The sequence below is a fragment of the Hipposideros armiger genome, unplaced genomic scaffold, assembly GCF_001890085.2.
Source record: "Hipposideros armiger isolate ML-2016 unplaced genomic scaffold, ASM189008v1 scaffold_695, whole genome shotgun sequence".
In the NCBI taxonomy this organism is placed as follows: Eukaryota; Metazoa; Chordata; class Mammalia; order Chiroptera; family Hipposideridae; genus Hipposideros; species Hipposideros armiger.
The window spans coordinates 487,065-510,606 of NW_017732045.1; the positions used below are offsets into that span (position 1 = coordinate 487,065).

At 48.8% G+C, this 23,542-nt stretch overlaps 1 protein-coding gene across 1 annotated transcript in view; it reads right to left on the minus strand.

Annotated features, from left to right (window-relative positions):
* ITSN1 (intersectin 1) overlaps positions 1–23,542 on the minus strand; it is a 200,677-nt gene that overhangs the window by 5,548 nt on the left and 171,587 nt on the right. Inside the window, exons 24-33 of the mRNA XM_019626944.1 lie at positions 18,738–18,859; positions 16,721–16,827; positions 11,488–11,671; positions 9,289–9,387; positions 7,689–7,856; positions 3,750–3,962; positions 2,325–2,446; positions 1,209–1,291; positions 796–879; positions 23–196 (exon numbers count right to left, since the gene is read on the minus strand). Coding sequence (XP_019482489.1) covers positions 23–196; positions 796–879; positions 1,209–1,291; positions 2,325–2,446; positions 3,750–3,962; positions 7,689–7,856; positions 9,289–9,387; positions 11,488–11,671; positions 16,721–16,827; positions 18,738–18,859 — 1,356 coding nt within the window. The remainder of the gene's footprint in view (positions 1–22; positions 197–795; positions 880–1,208; positions 1,292–2,324; positions 2,447–3,749; positions 3,963–7,688; positions 7,857–9,288; positions 9,388–11,487; positions 11,672–16,720; positions 16,828–18,737; positions 18,860–23,542) is intronic.

The window sequence follows — 23,542 nt, forward strand, 5'->3', positions numbered from 1 at the left end:
GGGGAGGGTCCTCTCTACTCACCATCTGGAGAGAACTGGTCCCTCTCAAACACCGTGATGCAGAGGACCTCCTGCTCCAGGTCTTTGATGAAGAACTGGCAGTTGGAATTCCACTTGGGGTTCAGAGTGTCCTGGATCGTCTTGGTGATGTGACACTGGGAGCCCATGGTCACCTCGCAGTACGGGTTACTCTTTCCTGGAGTGAACAGAGCCTGCTTGACTGCCGCCTGGCCCCGGTCTCTTCTGGGCGCGGTGTGGTGGGGTCACGGCGGGCAGCACATCCCTCTACGCCCATTTTTATCCCCCTCCACGGCCGCGCTTCGTAAGTGGCATAAAATGGAGAATCCAGGCCCAAACTCCCACAACTCAGCATCATACTAAAACTAAGAGTAAATAATTAGATGAGTGGGCTTCTTTCTAAGCGCCTCTTATCTCCTTGCATTAGCCTTAGATTGCATCACATCTACTGTGAAATGGCAGCCCCTCAGACCTCTCTGAAAAGCGTAACGGTGGAAAGAGTTAAAAACAAACAAACAAGGGGCCGACCGAGTGGTGTGATGGTTAAGAGCTGGTTTGGGATGCCAGAGGGCCCTGGTTCGGATCCTCTAGGTTTTTGACAAGTGCTACAAAAACCAATTCTGAAAGGAAATTTAAGGAAATTTGGGATTATGGAAATAGCACATTTGATTTAAAGCCAGACTGGGGATGGGGGGGAGGGATGCAGAAAAGGCTTTTACCTTGAACACGTGCTGGGAGGTGAGGAGGGTGGGGGGGCGGAGCTTCTTGGGTCCTTACCGTGTGACCGACAGGGTTTCAGCTCAATGCCTTCAACAACATTCACCATCAACCTTCCGATCCCTGTTGCCCTTTGGGAACGGACTATGACAGCAGGAAAAACAACACACGTTTCATTTTAACGTTTGACACCTTTCTATCCCTGCTTGCCTCGTGCTCTGTTTTGTGGACCTGCCCCCACTCAAGAGGAATTCTGCCCTCCTCTCCTTAAACACTTGCTTCCTTGCTCCTGGAATTGACTCTCCACCCCTCATCCTGCACCCCACCGTCCCTCTTCCTCGCACTTCCATCCCGTCTCGGGCCTCTCTGCCTCCAGGCCCATTTTCCGGCTCTAAGGATTCTGGGCCCCACCAAATGGCCTTCTGCCCCAGCTTTGCAGGAAGCACAGTCCACTCTGTGGAACAATGCATTACCCAGGTATGCTTTCTCCCGCTTCTTTTTCTCCGTCTCTATGTAGAGTTCAGAAGCAGCCTTGATTTTCTGCACCCAGGCAGTCCTTGGAAAGGAAAAGACAGAAAGGTGCCAAACAGAACTCGGGAGAAAGGCTTCATGTCTGTTCCCGTGCAGTTTCCAGGACTCTGCTTTGTTCATTTGATTTTAACAACAAAGGCTCGGGAAAGAAAGTCTGGATTTATGTCATGTGATTGTAATATTATAATTATTCCTACCATTAATAAGAAAGGAACGTGTGACGTTTTTACTGATGTATTCAAGAACTGCACTGGTGTCCCCATGCAAGACAATCTATGATAAATGCAGTCCGGGAGGAGATGTGGGCACATAATTCCTCTCCCTCCCTTTTTGAAAAGCATCACATATTTTCCTAATCCAATAAGGCCAGAAGGTTCTCTCCTACTAAACCATCCAAGGGATGCGTGAAAAACCATTTCCCAGATAAGGAACCACTTGATGTGAAGGAGCAAACGCACACTGGGGCGAATATTTTGGCATGACGTTTTCGCTTTCATTTTTCAGAGAGCCATATGTACGATAACTCCGGCCAATTTTCTTACTTGGCACAAACGCTCTTTGGAATGTTGGCCTTGGGTCAAGTTCACCCTTCAGAAAATGATCTATTTCATTTGGCTCCAGGACAGAGTCTTGAAGACATGACTGGAGCAAAATACCCACAGCTCTAGGATCCAGGATGTCTGTCCAAGTGAGCCAGCTGTAGAGGGGGCTGGGTTTGGGTGGTCCTATTAATCCCTAAATTGCATTCCTTTTGGTTTCTGCCACCTGGGAAACCTGAGATGCTCCACTTATCTCAAAGAATGCTGAAAATTTCTACCAAAAAAGAATTCTCAAGCAAAATTAATTTCAATTCATTTTATTTTGAACATTCATGCCACATGTCAAACTTGTGCGAGGCTCTAGAAGAAAGTATGAAGACCTCCCCCGGCCTCTCCAGACAGAGATTATGGTATTGCACCTGGGGGATTATTGGGACCTGCTGAGTAATTAAATGTCCTCCGTGGTCCTGCATCTGGTGGAACCTGGGTGCCCAGGGCCAGGAGGGTGGCAGGTCTTACCTTTCGTTTATGCTTTCTGCTCGGAGGGTGTAGACTCGGTCGATGTGAGAAATGTGGAAAATGGGTTCATCTCCAGAAGGGTCAGTGGGTAATTTTACTAAAACCTCATTGAGGAATATAGGCTGAAAAATAATACACAGGCATCACAGGCATTATAAAACTAGACTAGGTGTCTGTGTGTTCCAGTAAAGTGTGTGTGTGTGTGTGTGTGTGTGTGTGTACATTTTCCAGTACCCTAGATTGAGGTGTGTGTGTGTGTGTGTGTGTGTGCATGCGCACACGTGTGTACGTATGCATGTGTTCCACTAAACTAGACTGTGTGTGTGTGTGTGGGGGGGTGTACATTTTCCAGTACCCTAGGTTGAGGGTGTATTGGTGTGTGTGTGTGACTGTGTGAGTGTGTGTGCATGTCCCAGTAAAATCTACTGGAATGGGATTTTGTGTTAACATCAACTTTCATATGTTGCAAACTAGAAATATGGATTTCCCCCACCTCCACATTGCAGGTATTTTTTAAGACCTTCAGAATAACTGGTCTGTTTTTCCCACAGCATATCCTAACCAGCAAACAGCCCCCATCAACTTTACTCTAAAAAGTTTCCTCCAAAGATTTTCATACAAAGCAGCTAATGACGAGCTGCATAGGTACATTGTTCTTTTCTCCCACATAAGGCTAACTGCTGCTTCAGAGCAAATTCATCTGTAAGAACACCACCACAGAGACAAATTTAGAAAAACAACACCCCATAGCATGAAGACACACAAACAGACACGCATGTAGGAGCAGACCCAGTAAACAGCCTAGGAGACTTCTCCACACGTGGGCTGTTTAGATTGGCTATAGCGGGAAAAGGTGAGGGGCTCAGATGATTCACGCTACCTTGAGGAGTTTGGAGGGGGATCTGGGAATGTTTGGAAGGTGGGAGCTCTACTCCCAACCTTTCCCACGCCTGCCTCATCTGTACACTAGAGCGTGAGCCCTGCCAGGGCAGGGCATGTCTTCATCATGTCTGGGGGACCCACAGCAGCCATTTGGCAGCTAATAGATGTTCTGTCAATCGAATTGAGTGTTGCTCCTTTTCTGATAATACAAGCACACCTCAGAGATATTGCAGGTTCAGTGATAGACCTCTCCAATAAAGCAAGTATATATTAAAAAAAAAATAAAGCGAGTCGTAATCATTTAGCTGATGGAGGGTCTTGTCTTCAATTTGTAAAAGACGCAACATCTGTGAAGTGCAATAAAGCAAAGAGCAATAAAGCGAGGTATGCCTGTACTGGAACTGCACCCTACATCCTGGCTCACCCCTTCACCTCCTCCTCTACACCATGGCCCCAGAGCTCTGCTGAAACTCTGACTCCTCCTGGAAAGCTTCTCCTCCCCCACACATCAACCCTGATATTGCGATCTAGAATCCAACTTACTGTTTTGTACATTTTATACTGCAGGTTGGATTTGGGGCTGAAGACCTTGTCAGTGCCAGAAGAGCCCAGGGGCTTTATGATTTGGGTCAGCAGGAGGAAATCGTTGAAGAGGAAGCCGTACAGCTCCTTGTTGCTCTTGGCCTTGTAGAGTTTCCCACTGTGCAGAAACTTGCGTGGCCCCAAGCAATTGGTCACTGAATTGAACACAAGTTGCTGAGAAAGGAAAACAAAACCCAAAGAAGACACGGTGAAGTCAGGTTATGTTTTGATTTGGGTTTTTCTGCATCTGAAAGCATGGGCTCCATCAGACTCTGGGGCCGGGCCCAGGCGGGTCTGGAGCTGAAGCTCACAGCAAGGACTGCTCTGAAGGCTCCCGGCAGTGCCTTTTGCAGCCAAGAAGTCAAAGCCGATCAAAGGCACGGTTCTGGGATTCCGAGTGTCAAGATGAGCCTTGGTTATGATTCTTAATGCTTTTCCCCTAGGGGTTTGCTCGTGTCTTTGGGTGATGCGTGGTCTCCTCCCTTTTATGTATGGGGAGCCTGGGCAGCAGGAAGAAAATACTCAGCTGTCAGCTACCTCGATGAGTAGATACTATGCGCTGTGCGGCACGCTGGAGGTGGTGTGAACCAGCTCCAGTGATGGCTTCACACAGGTTCAAACAGTCCATTGGACTTCTGGAAAGCAGCAGCAACTCCCTGTGTACAATTCCACAGGAAAAATGTTACTTTCCAAGGTACAGCTGAGGTCCAGGCCCCTAGATGTGGGTGACTGCAAAACTCAGTGGTGCTGAGTGATGCCTCAAAGCCAAGCGGAATAGATATTGTGTTGGCGGTATTAAACCTCGCCCGACTCACTGGTCCTGAAAACGAGAAGAGGGTGGCCCTCTTCCTGCCATTTCCCAAACCTTAGAGAAGGCCCTGAGTGCTCAAATGTGGCTCTTCCATCCCACAAGGCCCTGCCATCCTACTCTCTATCATCCTAATCGGCTCTAGCATCTCGTATGAGCAGGTTTTAAAGGGACAGAGGGACACTAAGGCAGAAACTACCCCACTAAGGTCCCCTTTTTAGATAAAGAAGGACAACAATCTAATTTAGATATCAGGGGAGACTGAGGGAGGGGAAGTCCACAGCTGTGCCCAGGCAGTGAGTGACAAGATCCAGGCAGGCATCATGGTCCCCACCTGTCCATATCCAGGTGTTCCATCTACCAGCACTCAAGGCCGAGGCTCTCTCCAGAGCTACAAACCCTACAGGCTTCCACGAGGACACTATTTGTGAAAGTTACGGGGTTCAAACACGCATCCCCAAGAGATGCTGGTGGCCCCCTGTCTGCTTCCAATGTGAGAGAATCAGCAGTGCCTCTGTGACCAGAGACCTACAGGCACCAAGGAACAGTGGCCACTCCACCTCGCTCTCAGGTACAAGGACGAAGGAGGATCTCTACCTCCTACTGAGGCTCTGAGAGAGCCCAAAAGACTAAAGGTGACACCCCAACTAGAGCCTTCAAAAGATATTCTTCATTCCTTCGGGCCCCGAGAGTCTCTCTTAACCAGGAGCCCTTTCCACTTGCCAAGAGAGCGTTCAAGCCACTTGGGGACAATGAATCAAGAAAAGTCAACTTGGATCACTGAAAAGCGATGTCGTTCATTGAGACTCAAAGATTAGGGCCTCCAATTGTCCAGGCTAACACTGACTATGTATGAAGTGGGAACAGACAAGAATGCCAACGATAGCATTTAATTGACAATCATTGGCGTGTCTCCAGATCTGGGCCAGGAAACAGAAGCCAACGTGGCTTTCCATGACTGTGAGCATGGCACAGGCAAAATGAAAGCGAGGAAAGGCTGGGCGATAAAGAAGGACAACAGTCTGTTTAAAAGAGGGTATAGAAGCCACGAAAAGCAAATGACAGAGTTTATTTTATTCTTAGTGTTTTAAGATGAAGAGTCAGGCCTCATTGAGTCCCCCCGACTGCAGCCATGAGACTCAGGGTGGGGTGCTTTCCAAAGCATGTTGCTATGGTGGCATTTCTGCCAGGCAGACTGCTCAGAAACTATGAAGCTAACGCTCCTCGCAATGACACACAGGCCTTCCTCGCCCTGGCTTCAACTTGCCTTAAAGCCTTATCACACTCCATTCCTCAGCCATGCCCTGCTCAGGCTGTGCTCTCCACCGAAATGCCCTCCCCCAGATTCTTCCCTGGAGAGATATCTTCATGCTTCAACATCCAGCCAAGTGTCACCTTCTCCAAACTGTCCCCAATCCCTCCACAACTGTCCCTTCCTCCCTATTGCGTGTTCCCAAAACACTTGGCACCTAGTTCTACCAACCGTTTCTTAGATTTTGTTGTAAATATTGGTTTGACCCCTCCAGGATCGTAGGCTCCTTGAGAGAGGGGAGGTTACATCTTACTGATTTTCATGTCCTCAGATTTAGTACTCAGCAATAGCACATGGGCAGGTATTCAATAAATGTTTTTTGAATGAATGAATGAATAAGTGAATGCATGAATAAGTGAGCCAGCCAACCAATGGAAGCCCTTAGATTGCATATTAACACAGAATTCCAATATGAGAGCCCAGGTCCATCACTTTAATTTCCACAGGGCTGTTTCCACAACTTTATTATCCCACACCTATGCTGAAGGCAGACAGGAGGTGGGGCAGGGAGGAACTGGTGGTAACTTCCTCGGGTAGTGACTGCCTTGAAGCTTGTAAGAAGGAAGAAGCCACAAAGACAGTGGGTGAGAGAGACAGATTCTGCCTGGGCACTTTGGTCAACCCTAGTGAATGGTATGCATATGTGTGTGCATGTGTGTACATATGTGTACAGAGGCAGAGATAGAGAAAGAGAGAGAACAGGCAGAAAGACTGAATGAAACTAAAGGAAACAAGAAGAGAAGTAAAGATGAAAAAAGAGGCTTCTGCTTCTGACAGTATGGTGGACTAGACACTCTGACTCAACCAAATGGAAATTTTAAAAACTGAGTAAAAAATAAAAATGTACTTTTAAAATATAAACAAGGTGGTAAAAATAAAAGTAAGAAATTTACAGAGGCCAAAAACAGAATGAAAATGCAAGCCCTGAAAGAGAAGCCCCAAAGCTGGCTTTGGCCCTGAGAATCTCTCTTAAATCTGGTGACCATGAGCTTCCATTTTAAAGGCTACACGGGGTGCAAAAGACAGGAGATGAATCCAGGGCCCATGTGAGGTGAGGAATCTAACAGGAGATCACAAAAAGCTGGGCCCCAGAGGAAGAATGACAAGTAAACTCATGCACAGAAGAGACGAGCAAAAAAAACTTGATTGTTTTTTACCTTGAAATAAGTCGAGGGGGAAAAAAATGCCCCTGAGAATTTGTAACCACAAGGCAGCTCTCATAGAAGTTTATAACCACAATTCACACAACTAACGTGATCCCTAAAAACCCTCTAAATTTAATTCCTCTCAGGAGGAATGCAACTTCAAACCTCAAAGATCCCACAGATAAAGCTCCAAGCAACATTGAGCCCACAATAAAAAAAAAAATCACAGTACATACAGAGAAACAGGTGGTGTGGTGAGGGCTAGCGGAAACAGCAGACGGAAGAGTAAGACCCATAATGTTAGATACTGGAATGATCAAGTTTGAAATATACAGGAATATGTTTTAAATGTATTGGGAAATAAATGAGAAGCATGGCCACTTGTGCAAGGAACAAGACACAAGAAAGAAACCAGCAGCTTAGAGAAAATAAATAGAACTTCTGGACATGGAAAGGAAAACAACTGAAGTTAAAAACTCAGTGGATGGGTTAAATCGCTGATGAGAAGCAGCCAGAGAGGGGCCAGCAAGCTATGAGCTGGAGAGAGGGACAGCTCCTGCTCTTTCTCGTCCTCCTTCGGGCTGGCTGCAGAGGCTCAGCCGGGAGGCCCGGGTCCCGCCCCCACGGCGGCTAACCTCAGACAGGCCTTCACACTGCACGTGGGCTTGGATCCACTCCAGCCGGTCGGAGTTCTCCTTCTCCCGCACGCCTTCGTTCACCTGGGAACACAGCTCTTCCGCCTTCTCCAGGGCGTGCTTCAAGTGGCTATGGTCGGGGTGGTTTTCAGGGGTGTTTTCCAGGATCTGCATGGGAGAACAGAAGGCAACAACCTCCTGGGGTTCACTGTCCTGGACGGTCAGGCCCAACAGAGACAGCACAGCACAGACCTTTCCTGAATGGTGCCCACATGAGCCACAGCAGCTCCGAGCAGCTACAAGCACTCACCGAGGCAATGCCTGGAGTGTGACAGCCACTCCTTGGTGCCAGGGTCCCCTTCGAGAGACAGGAGATGCCACATTATTTATATTTGGGGTGTGAGGAGGGCAGAGGCTGCAGCAAGGCCATAATGCAGCCCATGTTCTCCCAAGAGAACAGCTCTTTCCTGGGTCCATACACAGCTGCAGGTGTCTGTGTGCTGCTGGATCTGAACGCAGATGGGTGCGTCTGAGCAAATGTGTGGTTTTCTGGATAGACCATTCCAAGCTAGTGGTTAAGAATGCCAGCTCTGCAGCTAGACCTCGTGGGTGAAAATCCCTGCTCTGCCATCGATCAGCCATGATATGAGCCAGTCACGTAAATGTACCATGATTTGTTACACATAAGGGGATCCCACAAATTCATAAATATATTGAGGATAATGAGAGCCAGGCTCCTCTAGAGAAGGGAGTTATAAATATATAGAAAGAGGGAAGGCTAGAATCGATTCTGTGGTATTAGATTAGAACAGGAGGTATTGTGAACACATGGGTTTTAATATGCATTATAACACACATAGATTGATGCTGAAATAAATACAGGTGTGTACACTTATGTATATGTAAAAAATATGTTTATGAACATATTTACATACATATATTTCCTGACTCTACCACTGAGAGACCCAAAGACCGCACCACCCTGGTAGCAATGTGCACACCAGTGTCCAGGTCTGGGTTTCTAAATTCTCCACTAAAAGGAGCCAGATCTAAAAGCTTTCTCCAGGAGCTGCCCTCCCTGTGGATATGAATCCCAGGCTCAGAGGGTGTCTAAATCTTTTCAATCATTTTACAGATGGGGACTCTGAAACCCTAATTTTTTTTCCTTTCGTTTGGTATTGGCTTCTTGAAGTGACAGGAGAACGACAATTATCTAATATCAACTAGAGTCTGTCACAGTGGCTTTCTGAAGATGGGTGGTAGGAATTATATTTCTTTCTCTCTTTCTTGATTGGAAAGTCAAGGCTTCGAGGTACTATGTCTGCATTAGGGAGAGACTCGAGGACTGAGCTTTCACTTTCCAACTTATAAGGTAGAAGCCACTTGGTCTCCCAGCTGAAGGTTGCGTATTATTAGCTCTTTTCACGCTAAACAGCTTTTCTTTCTGAGTTACCAAGCACATGCCTCCAGCACCCTATTGGCACATGATTTCTACACAACAGATACCAGGTGTGCTGGCTGGAGAACTTGCCCGTGACCCCGGACCTCTGAAATGCTGAGAAAGCATTCCTCCACTTGAAAAGGCAAGACGGGTACTTACATTTTTAATGATCAGTGGGTATCTTGTTACCCGTTGCATAGGCTTCAGTATAAAACTAGAGAGAGGCATCCCTTTACATCGAGGGTCCATTGCCAATCTCTGAAATAAGAGATTTTTTTAAATGTACTTAAGAAATCTGCAAAATCCAGTTGGTGACATCAACACTGAGGCTATATTTAGGACTCCCCACCCTCACATGGTCTCATTTATCTAGGTGACAACTGGGGAGCCTGGGGTTGGAAGGGCCTGACCAGGTATCCTAGTCCAGGATGGAGGTACTTTCCAAATGGAGAGTGGGGGACCTGAAGATGTGACTCAGCCACCAGGGTGAACCCCTGCTCTCCAGATTCCTTTCATGGGACACATGGGACACTTTCCATGGGACACACGATTCCTTACTTACAGAGGTGAGGTTAGAGAATATTTCTTCTGGATATCTGCAAAAAACTTCACAACATTCCCAGGAACAAGGGGAATCACAAGACTACAGGGTCAGAATAAAAATTCCCTTACGTTCCAGAGATGCTGGAAGGGCTGAATGTCACTGACTGTTTCGCGTGGAGCCTGCACACACCTGTGGGCGGCTCAGGCAGGGTGGGACAGTGGAGCTGAGACGTGAGGGGTCAGGACTCCAGTCTTGGGGCCTGTGGGTTGTCTCCATCCTGGACCCCCTACCTCTTTCTTCCCACCGCTTGTGCCAATTCTGTCAACTCATCTGGAGGGCTAGAGTCCTTCTATCCTAAAAAGGTGGTCCTGTCCACAAATCACAGGGATTACATGGTGACGGAGCTCTCAAAGGCTCTTTTCAGGTTTAATGCTTTAGAAACAGACAGCTGCCATGACCTTGGCCCCAGGCCCTGGGATCTGCCAGCTCCGGAACCTGCTCTAGCCGTGGGCATCATCACTCCAGGAATAGTCCGCAGCTGGTAAAGGCATGTCAAACTCCCACAGGGGTGAGGTGGCGAAAGCTGAGAAGGGGAAGGGTGAGGCGAGAAGGGGCAACAAGCCCCCTCTCTGGGCTGGTGTCAGCATTTCCCTGAAGTTCAAGTGCATCCAAGTGATGAACTCCTACTGCCTGTGCCCAGGGAGGACCCAACCCTTGGCTGGAACCCCAGGTGGCCCATGGCACCCGGCAGCCCAGACTCCGTTCTCCAGTCTGCATCCCATCCTAGGCCAACTTCTTAGCAATATTTTCCCCTTAGAATGACTTTAGAATGACTAATTCATTAGCTAGCAAATTGAAGCTTTAATGTTGAGAAATACGGGGGGGGGAGGCAGTGAGGGGAGGAAGAAAGAACAGGCGTATGTGATGCTACCGTCAAGAAGAGACGCAGTGAGGAGTCCACAAACACAATCATTGAGGAGGAGGGAATGGCCTGACCCCAAAATGCATGAGGTACCAAGATAAGTCTGTCATTATTATTATTTTGCTGTCATTCATTAAAATGTACCTGTTTAGGAGAAGTTTTTTAAATATCGTCTTATTTTTTTCCTTCTTCTCTGAGTGAGGCTGATTATGTGGGCTGGCATGGCCAGCAGGGACCCAGCCTGGCCAAGGGCAGGTCCCAGGGCAGCAGACCCGTGGCCTGGTGCCTCTAGCAGCACCCCCCCAACCCCCCCACCACCCCCGTCCCGTAAATGTCCCCTCGTGGACACATGGCTCTCCAGAACTCTGTAGTCCCCAGAGGCAGAGGCCTTGGCATCCCTCACTCACCCCCCCATGGGCTGCCTGGAGCTTGAGACCATCAAGAGGAACCAAGCTGGGGAGGAGCAACCAGTGTACTGGGGCTCCTGGCCATCCCCTCTGCAGGTGAAGGGCAGAGGCCAGCCAAGAACTGAGGGTGCTCAGATTAAACAGAATAGGAAACTTGAGACCCACCAGCCCTCCTCGGCCTGACAAATGAGATGGAAAATTTAAACCTGTATCCAAACACCACCATCACCACCACCTGGACAGCAGATCAAAGCTCCCAGGCCCAGGGCTGGCCCCTTCTCTCCAGGCTCCCTGTGGTCACAACCACACCTGCCGGCGAGTGCCGGCCCCCTATCGTTCAGCCAAGTCCTCAGTCCCCATTGGCCTTTAGCAGAAATAGGCTTCCAAACATTGGAATTAGGTCCTCACACACCCAGTTGCCCAAACACAGCTGCCGGTGGCCAGGGGTGGTGCAGGGGCTCGGCTCAGCCCGGGCTCCTCCTTACTTTGACAAATTCCTTGAAGTCCGGGGCCTCGTCCGTCTTCTGCTGGATCAGGGCAGCCCCGTTCAGCTGGCAGCTGCAGAAGCGGATGTAGGGCTGCATGTGTGGCAGCTGGGCCGTTAGGATGTCTCCGATCATCTTCACAGGCATCTTCTCCCCAGACATCTTCTTGCGAACTCTGAGCGCTCTGGATGGAAACAGGACATGTGAGTTCCCCCGGCTTCACGCTGCCTGGCAGTGACACGGCACACTTCTAGGTCATACAGAAGCAGAACGTGTGTGAGGGGCACAAACCCAAGAGCCACTAAAGGGTCTATGTGGGCAACAAGGAACAGAAAAAGAAGTGAGTCTAGCGCTACGCAGAGGTTACGTCAGAGCACTTTTCTTTGGCATGATGGCTGTTTGCTGGCTCTTAGGAATAGAGACTTTAAAAAGAATATTGGCAAAACAAGTCAACATTAAAGAACAACCTTTTCTTATGGAGAAATAGAGAATCCTTTCTTTAATAACTCAGGATCCCTGTGTGGATGTCTCATTTTATGGAGTATCTGAGGTGAAGGCCCCAGCTGGTATGGTCCCAGCACCGAGCCTATGTTTCCAGGCCAATGCGGCCCAAGGGAAGCTAGTGTTGCCAGGGGGCAGAGGGGGCATGGAGGCTTGTTTTCAGACTAAACAGAACATAATTAGGATGGTAGATCAACTGCCACAGAAAAATAATCCCATTATTATGCTCCCCAAAGCCAGGTACAAATGACTGAACCATCTGTGCTGTTCGCTGCTTTATTGCTATGGCTAATTTGAAGTTGATTTGAATAAGAGGAGTTCTGGAGACAGAAGCCTATTAATATAATAATGGACCCATGAACCCAAACAATTTATATCCTGGAAACCGAGAAAGGATTAGAGGGACTGGGAAGTGTTTGTTCTGGGGTCCTGCTGCAGCCTCAGTGCTCACGGCCACCATAGCCAGGAATGTGCACCTCACCTTCCAACTCTAACGTGTGAACTCCTAACACCAGCATCTAGAAAATAAGCACGGCACTGACCTTCTACACGGCGAGGATAGCAGTGCACTATGAGGGCAGGACCACTACCTATGAAGTCGTAGTGTGTTCTCCATACCCTAGTGATCACTAGGATAGGACAGATGGACGGACGGACGGATGGATGGATGAATCGATGGATGGATGGATGAATCAATGGATGGATGGATGAATCAATGGATGGATGGATGGATGGATGATGGATGGATCGATGGAACAGAATGATACGCTATATGATTTTAACATAAGGGTGGGCGGATGTCACTATGAATTCCTTTGACTGCCTTCATGGTCAATTCCAAGGATGCTCTGCAATCTTAGTATTAGGTTTTTAAAACTTCAGATCATTTTATTTTCTCTCACCAACATTTTTAGTTAAAGAAAAGTAATCCTTGGACTGGGCAAGCAAGCCAAGGAGAGAAACTTTAGGGACAATAAGTTATATGGTCTGAAGAATCAGTGATTCCATTTTCTCTTCCTTCTCTCCATCTTGTATTTATTCTCAAGATATATTTTTAATTTTTCTTTTGTTTTCTGCTTAAAATAAAATTGTGTCAATTCTTAAGTTAAAAAGAAGGTATGCCTGAACACTTTATGTTTAAGAAATACACTTTTTTTTTTTGAGAACCTCTTTCATTTATTTTTTTCTTTTTTTCAAGCAAGGAGGCAAGAAAGGGTCTTGCAAAAAACAGTTTCTAGCACCTGGGCTTGTGCAGCCCTACCTACTGCTGTCACTTCTGACAGCTGCCCCTAGAGACCTGCACCTGGGTCTTAATATAAAAAGGTTCTAGGTCTTTCTGCCCTACTCTGCGTATTAAAGACAAATTTCTCAGCTCTCCACTCACCAGCAAGAGAGCCAACCATTCTCTCTAACCCCCAACCAGAGGCATCATGGGTAGGAAACCCACATGCTGCAGTTAGCCCCCTTTATTTTCATTTTATTTACTTCCTATTTCTCTGTGTGCTAAGTCCTATGTCCCCCTAAGTACCAGGAGTCGTGGCCCTGAGGTCAGGAGTGGCAGGGATGTGGGTGCTCACAGTTGGCCTTTGGGAAGCTCTGCCTTAAATTCAATTTATGTGCAAACGCCTCCCTCGTCCAGCCTCCAGGATCCCCAACACTTCCCCATCAGCAGGGTTATTCCTCTGCATGAAGAAATCAAGTCCATGCAGCAAAGTGAATATTTTTCATAATAAGATGTTAAAAAGGAAAGAAATCAGGTTCCCACGAGGCTCCTGTTAAATCTTTTATCTGGAAGATGAAAACATTAGCCAGTTTTCCCAAACTAATCAGGTCATCAGAGGAAGGAGACAGAGCACAGGACACTGTAATGGGAGAGAGGTGTGACCGGAACACATGTGACCATGACTGACCATGTGCCAGCTGTACTCCTGACCCCTGGCTCGGTGGCATCACTCTGCATGCTAGACAGGGCAGGTACCATACTATAATTTTACAGGTTCTAAAACAAAGGGTCAGAGGGCTGGCCGAGTGGCGCGATGGTTAAGAGCTGGCTTGGGACGCCACAGGGCCCCGATTCGGATCCCACATATGAGGGCCAGTGACACTGCCCTCCACAGCTAACATGCTGAACAACAGCTCAACCTGGAGCTGGGCTGCTGTGAGTCGCTGGCAACAGCGTAGGCTGCAGCCCCTGTGGCAGTGGGTTGCCATGGGCTACCGTATGTAGCCGGCAGCCAGCGTGAGTGGCCAGCAGCCGCAGTGAGCGGCCGTCCAGAAGCTGGCGACTGATCTGCCTCACCCAGGAAGAGCGCAATGATGGTGCCAACTTGGGCCAGTGAAGCAACGTCCTCCACAACTAGACTGAAGAACAAAAGGACAGCAACTTGTCTGTTCCCCTTTCCCCAATTCCCCAGCACTGTTCCCATCCCCCCAATTCCCCAATAAAAATCTTTAAAAAAAAAATAATAATAATAATAATAAATAAAATAAAACAAAAGGTCAGAGAGTCATCTGCCCAAGGAAACTGCCCAGAACAGGTTAGAAGGTGCTAGACCCCAGACGAAAACTTGGGACGTCTGCCTCCTGGTTCTACATTCTTTCCACTGGGGGCAGGTGGGGGCGGAACCTCCTGCAGGACCCTGGGTGTCACCCACAGAGCAGCCCCGGGCACAAGCTCCCCTTCTGTGTGACTTCGGGCAAGTCACCCAACCTCTCTGGGCCTTGTTTGCCAGCTGTGACTGCACTCTGAATTCCTACCTCTAGGGCTGTGAGCACATCAGCTCTAACAGAAAGGAGGGGCAGGCCTGGCCCTGAAGAGCTCAGGAAAGGGGCGTGTGCTCCCCTGACAGGAGCAGGAAGGAGAGGAGGCAACACAAAGTCATGGCAGCAATGTCCGCAGCACAGCTTTCCTCAGGCCAAGCACGTCGGGGGATGGGGCACTTGGGGACATCAGAAACATCCCCCACCTCCCCGACCCTCGACTGATAGCAGTGCAAGGAAAAGTGGTTTTAAGTTGTAGGTATAGTTTCAACAGAGAGCCTTTGTGACTATTTTAAAACAACTTGTTTCCAACACTTTAGGCTTAGTACTCGTAGGTTTAGGAGTTAACTAACCCCCCTTCTCCCAGGTGACAGGGGAGCCTCTCTCCAAGCGAAGTTAGGTGCTCAGCCCCCACCACCAGGGTCCCCGGGGCCCGGGCCCAGCACTTACTATGAACCAGACGCCCGTGGTCTAAAGGGCCCCTAATCAGAACCCCATGTGGTAGGTACTAGTCTCATCCCCATAGTACAGATGAGGACACTGAGGCCCAGGGAACGTTACGTGACCTGCCCAAAGACACACAGGGCAATAGCAGGATGTGAGCCTGAGTTTGACCCAGACATAAGCTCTGAAGATTCTAGAACTTCCTCCTCAAGGAGGATAATGAAAATACTTTCTCCATTGATTCAATTCCCTATACTATACTCCATATCCTGTGACTATATATATATTAAATTATAGTTGACATTCAATATTATTCAGCTTCAGCTTCAGGTGTACAGTGTAGTGTGAGTCAATGGAATTGTCACAGATATTTACGACGTCAGAGGGGCAATAGATTGGGGGAGGAGGGTTATCACTTTGCGAGGGGTGAAATGTCTAACTATTACATTGTTTTGTACACCTGAAACTAATAATAATAATAATAATAATAATAATAATAAAAACACTTTCTCTGAAACCCCCTGGGGTCGTCTTTGATTATTTGTGTTCTAGAACATAGAAAGGGCAGATGTTATATATTTTCCTCACATCTATGTCTGTGCCTCCTTGCCCCATCCCTCATCCACTCCCAGACACACACTCGAGAAGGTGGGCACGTGAAATTACCCTGCGAGAAGAACACAGGGGCCATGTTCAGGAAATAGCCACTTCCTGATTACATGAACATAGAGCTTAGGAATGGACCCATGTTCCTGGGGGGCTGTGCTCCATTCTCGAGCCCCATTCCTGCCAGCTGCCTGTGTCACCACAGATTAATCTGTTCTAACAAGCGCTGTTATAATGAGGACCTGGTGGACACACCTTTGGAAGGTTTTTTTGTTTTTTGTTTTTTAGAACTGGAAGAGACCTTTGTGATGATGTAATCCAATCGTCTCGGTTTACAGGTAGGGAAACGGGCTCACAGAGAAAGGGCAGCGAGTTGGGTTCCAAGCCCAGGTCTCCTGACGCCTGGCCCAGTGTCTCTCCTCAGCCCTGCAGCGGCCTCTGAGAACTAAACCAGGAATAAAATAGCAGCACTCCGGGCCAGCTTCTCAGAGAGCTATCCTGAGGATGCTGCTGATGTGGGCAGTTCCACCCTCTCCACCCACAGGAGCCAAGGATGCCTCAAGGGACCGATACTGGCCATGGAGGCCCAGGTCTGAGGAAAGGCGGGTGGGGCTGCCCTACGCCCCAGGACGGACCCGGAATTGGCCTAGCTCTGGACATTCTAGAACCACAGTGAAAGCAGAACCTGAGGTGCCTTGGCAATTAACTCTCTCTACCATGAAAATTTGGGGGGGTGTTTTGGAAGGCATCAGAGCAAAAAAAGAGCAATGGTGCTTATGAGTAGAAATGAGCAAAAAAGGCAGAAAGAAACACAGGGAGGCATGCGTGGTGGGGAGGACACACGGACGAACCCACTCGGAAGTGCTAGTGTGTGAGAGCAGAGGGGGAGAAGCGAGGCCAGGATTAGAGAAGAGAGGCTTACTTCAGCAGTTTGATATTACACATAATCAGCTCCTTCCAGTTAACAAAAATCATAGCACCCTCTTTTTCTGTCAGCAGCTCAGACTCCATCAGGGGTTTCTGAAAGATCTACAGGTGCAGAAAACGAAGCAGTTCAGAAAGCAGTTAGCTTAAAACTCAAACACACGCGCACACACACACACACACACACACACACACACACACACAGATCCATTCAGAGCGATGCAAAGGACCAAGGCGTCTGCAGCTTTGCTGGGAGGCCCAGAAGCAGGACGCCTGCCTTCCTGCAGAGTTTCTGAAGCAGATGGCCCCTCCTCTGCTTGGGCAGGGAGGGGGGTCCCCATCACGTCTGCGCTGTTCTGCAAAGGAGGCCACTGCACCAGGACAAAGCCAAGAAGCCTGGACAAAGCCTCACAGAGTCTTACCTGCCTGCGATAAAGACATGGGCACCGTGGGAAAAGTGAGGGGCTTAAAGATGCACGTGGATGTGGGACACTACTTCCTCCTCGCCTGCAGTGTCTACTGCAGTCAAGCCTTGCACCGTCTGAGGAGAGCAGCTCCTGGCAGCCTCCAACCAGCAGCCTCGGTGACAGACTCGATGCTCTGCCCTCAGCCTGGGCTGTATCTGGGACAGGGCCAGCACGTGCGGGCCTGGGAGAGGGTTGGCGAGGCTCCTCTCCTGGGCTCCAGGCAAAAAACAGGCCCGCCCAAGCTCCGTGTGGTTGGGCGACTTGCAGGAAACCACAGATGTCCCCCAAACCCATGTGGTGGGTCCCGCCCACAGAACTATTACCTGCGCTGGAGGCAGCCCCCTGTCCTGAAGCCTCCATAGGGATGGAGACAGCCTGGCTTTATGCAAACTTGGCTGCACTGAGGCTGCTCCCTGGGAGCACTGTTCTTCCTGAGTCCTTAAGCCGATGTTGAACCTGGCATACACCAGGCCACTGCACACAGGGGCCATACCCAAAGGGGTGACACACACATCCTGGACACCCTAGACTGTATATTTAGTGACAGTCAAGTGCCTTTTTTGAATTTGCACTCACGTTTTCTATGCATTAATGGTGGTCTTGTGGGCCAGCAGCCCATCCTGCATCCTGTACACATTTAACACTGTGCGGCCAAGTCACGTCTTTCCTGGTTGGTAAGACTCTCAGAGATGGTTCCACAACCGTCAGGTGCGAGGGGGCTGGTGTGGGGGGAACGGAGTTTCTAAACTATAACAGTACTTTCCAAACTGCAGAGTGACCCTGACATTCAGTTCTGCAAACGCCTATTTCCGAATGTGGTAACTTCCCAGGTGCGTGAACAAAAGGCTTCTTGCACAGCAGAGGTTCCCAACTTGGTATGTCTCCACCCTTCTGGACAGGGTGGCCAAGGCCCTTCAAGGGCTACCCAGGAGGAGAGACAAAATGAGAGGTCGTCTGGGACAGGTGGTGCCCAGGGACCTAGAGGAAACATCTTCATTCTCAGCAACAGATTTTTCTCAGAAGCAATATGTAGCGCTAGGAATGAGTGCAGAGAGCAGCCAGATGGCTGCCTTTTAGATGCCAACCCCGAGGGCCAGGGGAAGATGTGACATGCTCTGTGCATCAACTATTGAGTTGTCGGAAAAGTCATGACGCATTTTTGCAATGAAAGACATAGAAAAAACACGTCAGGACTTTTCCGACAACCCAATAGTTGGTGGCTGAGCTGTAACTGCGTAGAGCCTGGACGCCCAGCTCATAGTCCACGTGTCTCTGCCCACACAGCGCCTCACAGACTCGCTTGTCCCTTGACCTGAGTGGACTCTGCTGCTCTGTGGGCAGAACTCAGAGTTGGCCAAGAATGAGAATATCTCCATCTTCTCTTGGGTAAGAATCTCCTATGTGGTTTACCTTCCAGATGTTCCCCACACATCCAAAAGCTTCTCAGGCTCAGAATCAGGACATAGGCCTCCTTGGCAGGGCCCTCCTCCTCTCCCCACCCTCTGCTAGTGCTCCCCAGTCCTCCCCAGCACCCACAGCTGCTGTTACCTCTGTGACCAGCTGCAGGTCATTCACATAGTTCTCCTCTGTGACAATGAGCTCGTGGATGTACCCTTGTCGCTTTCTTTCAGTTGGGGTCAACATATCCAAGAGATGTAAGTCTGAGCACCCTGGAAAACACAACCATCAGGACAATTTAGCCCAAATCTGGGGAAGCCCACACAGCTTCACGGTGGCGATCCTCCAGGCCTCACAGCTGCTGGGCCTGTGTCTCACCCCAGTCGGGCAGTGTTGTGGGTCGAATTGTGTACCCCACCCAGAGATATGTTCAAGTGCTAACCCCTGGTACCTGTGAATGTGACCTTATCTCTGCAGATGTCATTGAATCAAGATGAAGTCATACTCAGGGTGGGCCCTAATCCAATATGACTTCTGTCCTTATAAGAAGACAAGACAACAATAACATGTACAGTGACAGATGGGTAATAGTCTTATCAGGGTGATCACTTTGGGAAGTATAGAAACGTCTAATCACTGTGTTGTTTTGTAACCTGAAACTACAATAACATTGTATGTCAATGGTAACTGAAAAATAAATATTTTTAAATAAAAAAAAAAAGAAGAAGAAAACAAGACAGAGATAGACAGAAAGAAGGCCACATGGTGATGGAGGCAGATATGAGCATGACGCATCTACAAGCCAAGAAACCCCAAGGATTGCCAGCAGCCACCAGAAGCTACGAAAAAGGCACGAAACAAATTCTTCCCTAAAGCCTTCAGAGGAACATGACTCTGCCAACACCTTGGCTTTGTACTTCTCATCTCCAGAACTGTGAGAAAATGAATTTCTGTTGTTGTAGGCCACCCAGTTTGCGGTCATTTGTTACAACAGCTCTAGCACACTAAAACGGGTGGCTCACTCCTGCTTTATCCAAACCACTGAAATAACGTTAAGAGAGAGGACTTAGTAAAACTGGCCCACGTTTCCTGAGGGCTCCCACCATGCCAGGCACAGTACAAAGAGGTTTACACTGACAGCTGCGTTGAACACTCACATAGGTACTACAATTACCTCCATCGTACAGGCAAGGAAACTAAGACTTACACCACATCTCAGCTGGGAGGTGGTGACGCCAAGAGTCAAACCCCAACAGGTGGACCCCAGACACTGGGCTCCACCTTAGAACACGGGTGTTGGGTCCAAGTTACAGGCAGGACATAAGGTTGGTTTTGGGTGATGGGGTGCCTATGCTGACGTTTCTTGCGGACCTGGGGACCATCCAGTGCTGGGCCGCTGCCCCCTGCCTGTGGAAGCTGAGCAGTGAGCCTGCAGGCAGAAAGGGAAACCCCTCCAGCTGCAGAGAGCTGGCACAAGACCACTGCTGTGGCCAAAAATGCCCGAGGGAATGGCTCTGCAACCCGAGATGGGGCGAGGTGGTGCTTACCCTTTGGGTTCTTTGGGTTTGCGTTTGCTTCGAATGTTCTTGGGTTATTGGCAGATGCTGCCCTATGACACAGGGACGCTGGAATGAGGAGGGGAGGGGAGGTTCTTGGGAACACCCCTCAGGCAGGCCTGGATCCACCTCTTTCAGGCCAGTGATCACCCCTTCCTTTTTATTAGGGGTTCCTCATTTAATCACAGAAATCAGATTTATAAAATAGACTGGGAGGTGTCCTGCATCGTGGTGGGGATGGGAGCACTGAGTCCCATTCACTTGTTTTTTTCATCCCTTCTTGTCCCCACAAGGGGGCGCAATGGCGCAGTGTGAAAACCCTTGGTGGGACCAGTGGTTCTCAAAGTTTGTTTCAGGGACCAGTAGCATCAGCGTCACCTGGGAGCGTGTTAGAAATGCAAATTATCAAGTCCCTGATGTATAGACTGTCTGGAGTTGGGGCCCTGGAATCTGATTTAACAAGCTCTCCAGGTGATAATTTTAGGTGCACGCAAGTTTGAGAAGCCTGCTCTGAACTATCCGGGGTTCCTCAGAGTTTCTATCTTCCCCCAAGGGAGTTTTCTGAGCTCATGACTGATCTAGTCTATATGCTGCCAGCTTCTGCAAATAGAATGATCCCTCTGGGGCAAATGATATCATAGATTTCTTGGCAAATGTTCCACTGTGCTAGAGATGAGGTCTGAGCTGGGGTGCTTCCAGCCCCCAATTATGTGCCCTCCCCTGGCTAAATGTCCTTCCTGGAATGCTTGTAGCTCCCCTTCCTGAGACAGAACGATCCCGGGACAGGCAAATGGGTGCCGGGAAGCCAGCAAGGATGAGCCATCATTATGTTAACACCTTCCGCATCTATCCATCCAACCCTCATTCAAAGCCACTGTAGTGCGGCCAACCTATCATTGCAGAGGGTCACGAGCTGAGTGTGAACCTTCAGGCAGGTCTGCAGCTGTATCTGGAATGAGGCCCTCTGCAGCCACTAGCTTGGCCCAGGTTTCTTCCTGCTTCGGGGTGTTGCTTGTGTTTTATTAAAACAATGGCATCAACAATGGACTGGCAGAAAGGAAGCAAGTTACAACTGCTCACTCCTCCATTCAGCCAGCCTCTGAAGAGCTGCTGCATGAGCTCTGGCTTATTATGGCCAACTGAGGAACGTCACCAATTTTCTTGGCTTTCATTAGGAGAGCCATCAGGAAATATTCTTGAGTTGGGGAGGAACACGTCTCATTCCTGCCCTATTCTTACCAAACTTGTCTGCTAGTGAATCAAAGGGTCATTTCTTCTTAAAGGGAGGAGTGCAGCCCTTCCATTACAGGGACCTGTGTGAAGTCACAGAAGCAGATTCCCCCTGGAATTTCTAGTACATTCCTCTCTGCAGGGATAGCAGCATGTCGGTACAGAGCCGCAGTTCTAAAACTCACAAGCACTGTGCAGCGGTGTTTGCAGGGACACAAACATTAGGCTAGTAGTGGACACTGGTGGAGCCAGTCTTCAAACGTCCCTTTAGGTCACAAATTCCCTTGGGGAATCTGATGGATGCTATAACTCTTGCCCCAGAAAACACATGTGTATGATGCACACAACATACACACTCATTTTGCACACAATTTTATAGGGTTCCCAGTTCCCCTTCAAGGTTGTTCATGGATCTCTTCCATTCGTTCATTCATTATCTTGAGCAAATATTTTGACAAATATTTCCTGATGGTCTACCATGAGTCTGGCACTAACTGCTGGGTGCTGGTGGGTGCAGAGTGTACAGCGAAGAAACTTGGGGTTCAGTAGTCCTCAACAGGGGGTGGTATTGCAACCCCCCCCCTCAGGGCTGAGGGTGATACTGCTCCCCCACCAGGCTGAGAATGGCACTGTCCCCCCAGGCTGGAGATGGTTCTGCCCTCCTCCCCAGGCTAAAGGTGATACTGTTACTCCGCCACCCTCCCAAGGTGGTACTGCCCTCCCAGGCTAAGAGTGGTACTGCTCTCCACAGGATGAACTGCCCCCACCAGTCTGAGGGTTGTACTGCACCCTCCTGCAAACCCAGGCTGAGAATGGATTCTTGGTTGTCATAACGACTAGAGCTGATTGCTGGACTTTGGTGGGTTGGACCAGGGCTGCCAGATGATCTGCAATATACAGGACAGAGAATTGCTCACCCCAGATGCCAGCAGCATCCCATTGGGAAACAGTCACATTACTAGAAACTGACAACTCAACTAGACCCGAATGACAGTCTGCTGCAAGGCTGGCACAAGTGACCAGAAGACACACTCAGAATGACTGAGGAACCAGAAACAAGGACTTGTGAGGCAAGATGACAGGAACTGGCTTGCTTTGGATTTCAGAAGTCCTGAGTCTTCAAGTTGTATGCACCCAGTTTTGAAGACGCTCAGAGCCAGAGTACAAGCAGGAGGTCCAGGGTGGATTCGGGCCATTGGTCCAAGGAGCCCAGATGCTGAAGCCAGGTCAGGGTGGATGGGAGGTCTGCTGATGGCAGGTCGAGGGCATGGCCTCCTCCTCTGGGCAGCTCTGGCCTTGCAGTCAGCCCACCCAGCAGGCCCAAGCCAGAGCCGATGGAGCTGAGAAGTCTGGGCTGCGTGCCCAACACATTCCATCCCAGGCAGGTCCACCTACCAGTCTTCCTGGAGACGGGGAGATGGCCCAGATGGCCTCTCCAGGCCCCAGAACACAATGAAAAGCGAAGATTTTGTGGAGAGATTTGTCTTAGCATTAGGCGCCAGCACCATTGGCTTGGAATCGTCTCTTCAGCTACTGAACTGACCCATAGGATGCTTTCTAAAGAATCTTTGCTGGTAAATGCCAGACCAAGAGAACCATTAAAGACTTGAAATAGGCACTTGGAACTCAAAAATATCCTTCCTTTGTAAATGTAGTATTTAGAAAAATAAGAGAGTTTAAAAACTCCATTATTCAAAGCAGGGTAAACGGAAAAGACATTTCAAATAAGAGAGTTTTCTTTAGGGGTGGAGGGACATCGTCCCTCTCTCCTTTGGGAACCAGGATAAACATGGTTTGCTGGCTCCCTTTCCTGGTGAAAAAAACTTTTCATGGACATCTTGGCGTGAAGGGATTCTTATAACTAAGTATAATCCCCTCACAGCTGAGATAATATTGCAAATGACTCCAGGCAGTTAAAAATGATCCCCAATTATAGCCCACACAAAATTCCTAATCTATGTGCTATCCCTTATAATTTCATATAGTTAGACCCTTTTACAAAGTGGAGAGAGCTACAGTGACCGTTTGAAAGGATTTGATCTGGGGACACTGGAGAAAAACATGGGAAAATCTTACTCAAAAAGGCCACCTTGTCCCCTCCATGGGACAATGTTCATATGAAAAGCCTAATCTAAATAAATTGCTTTATTAAAAAAGTCATATATGCAT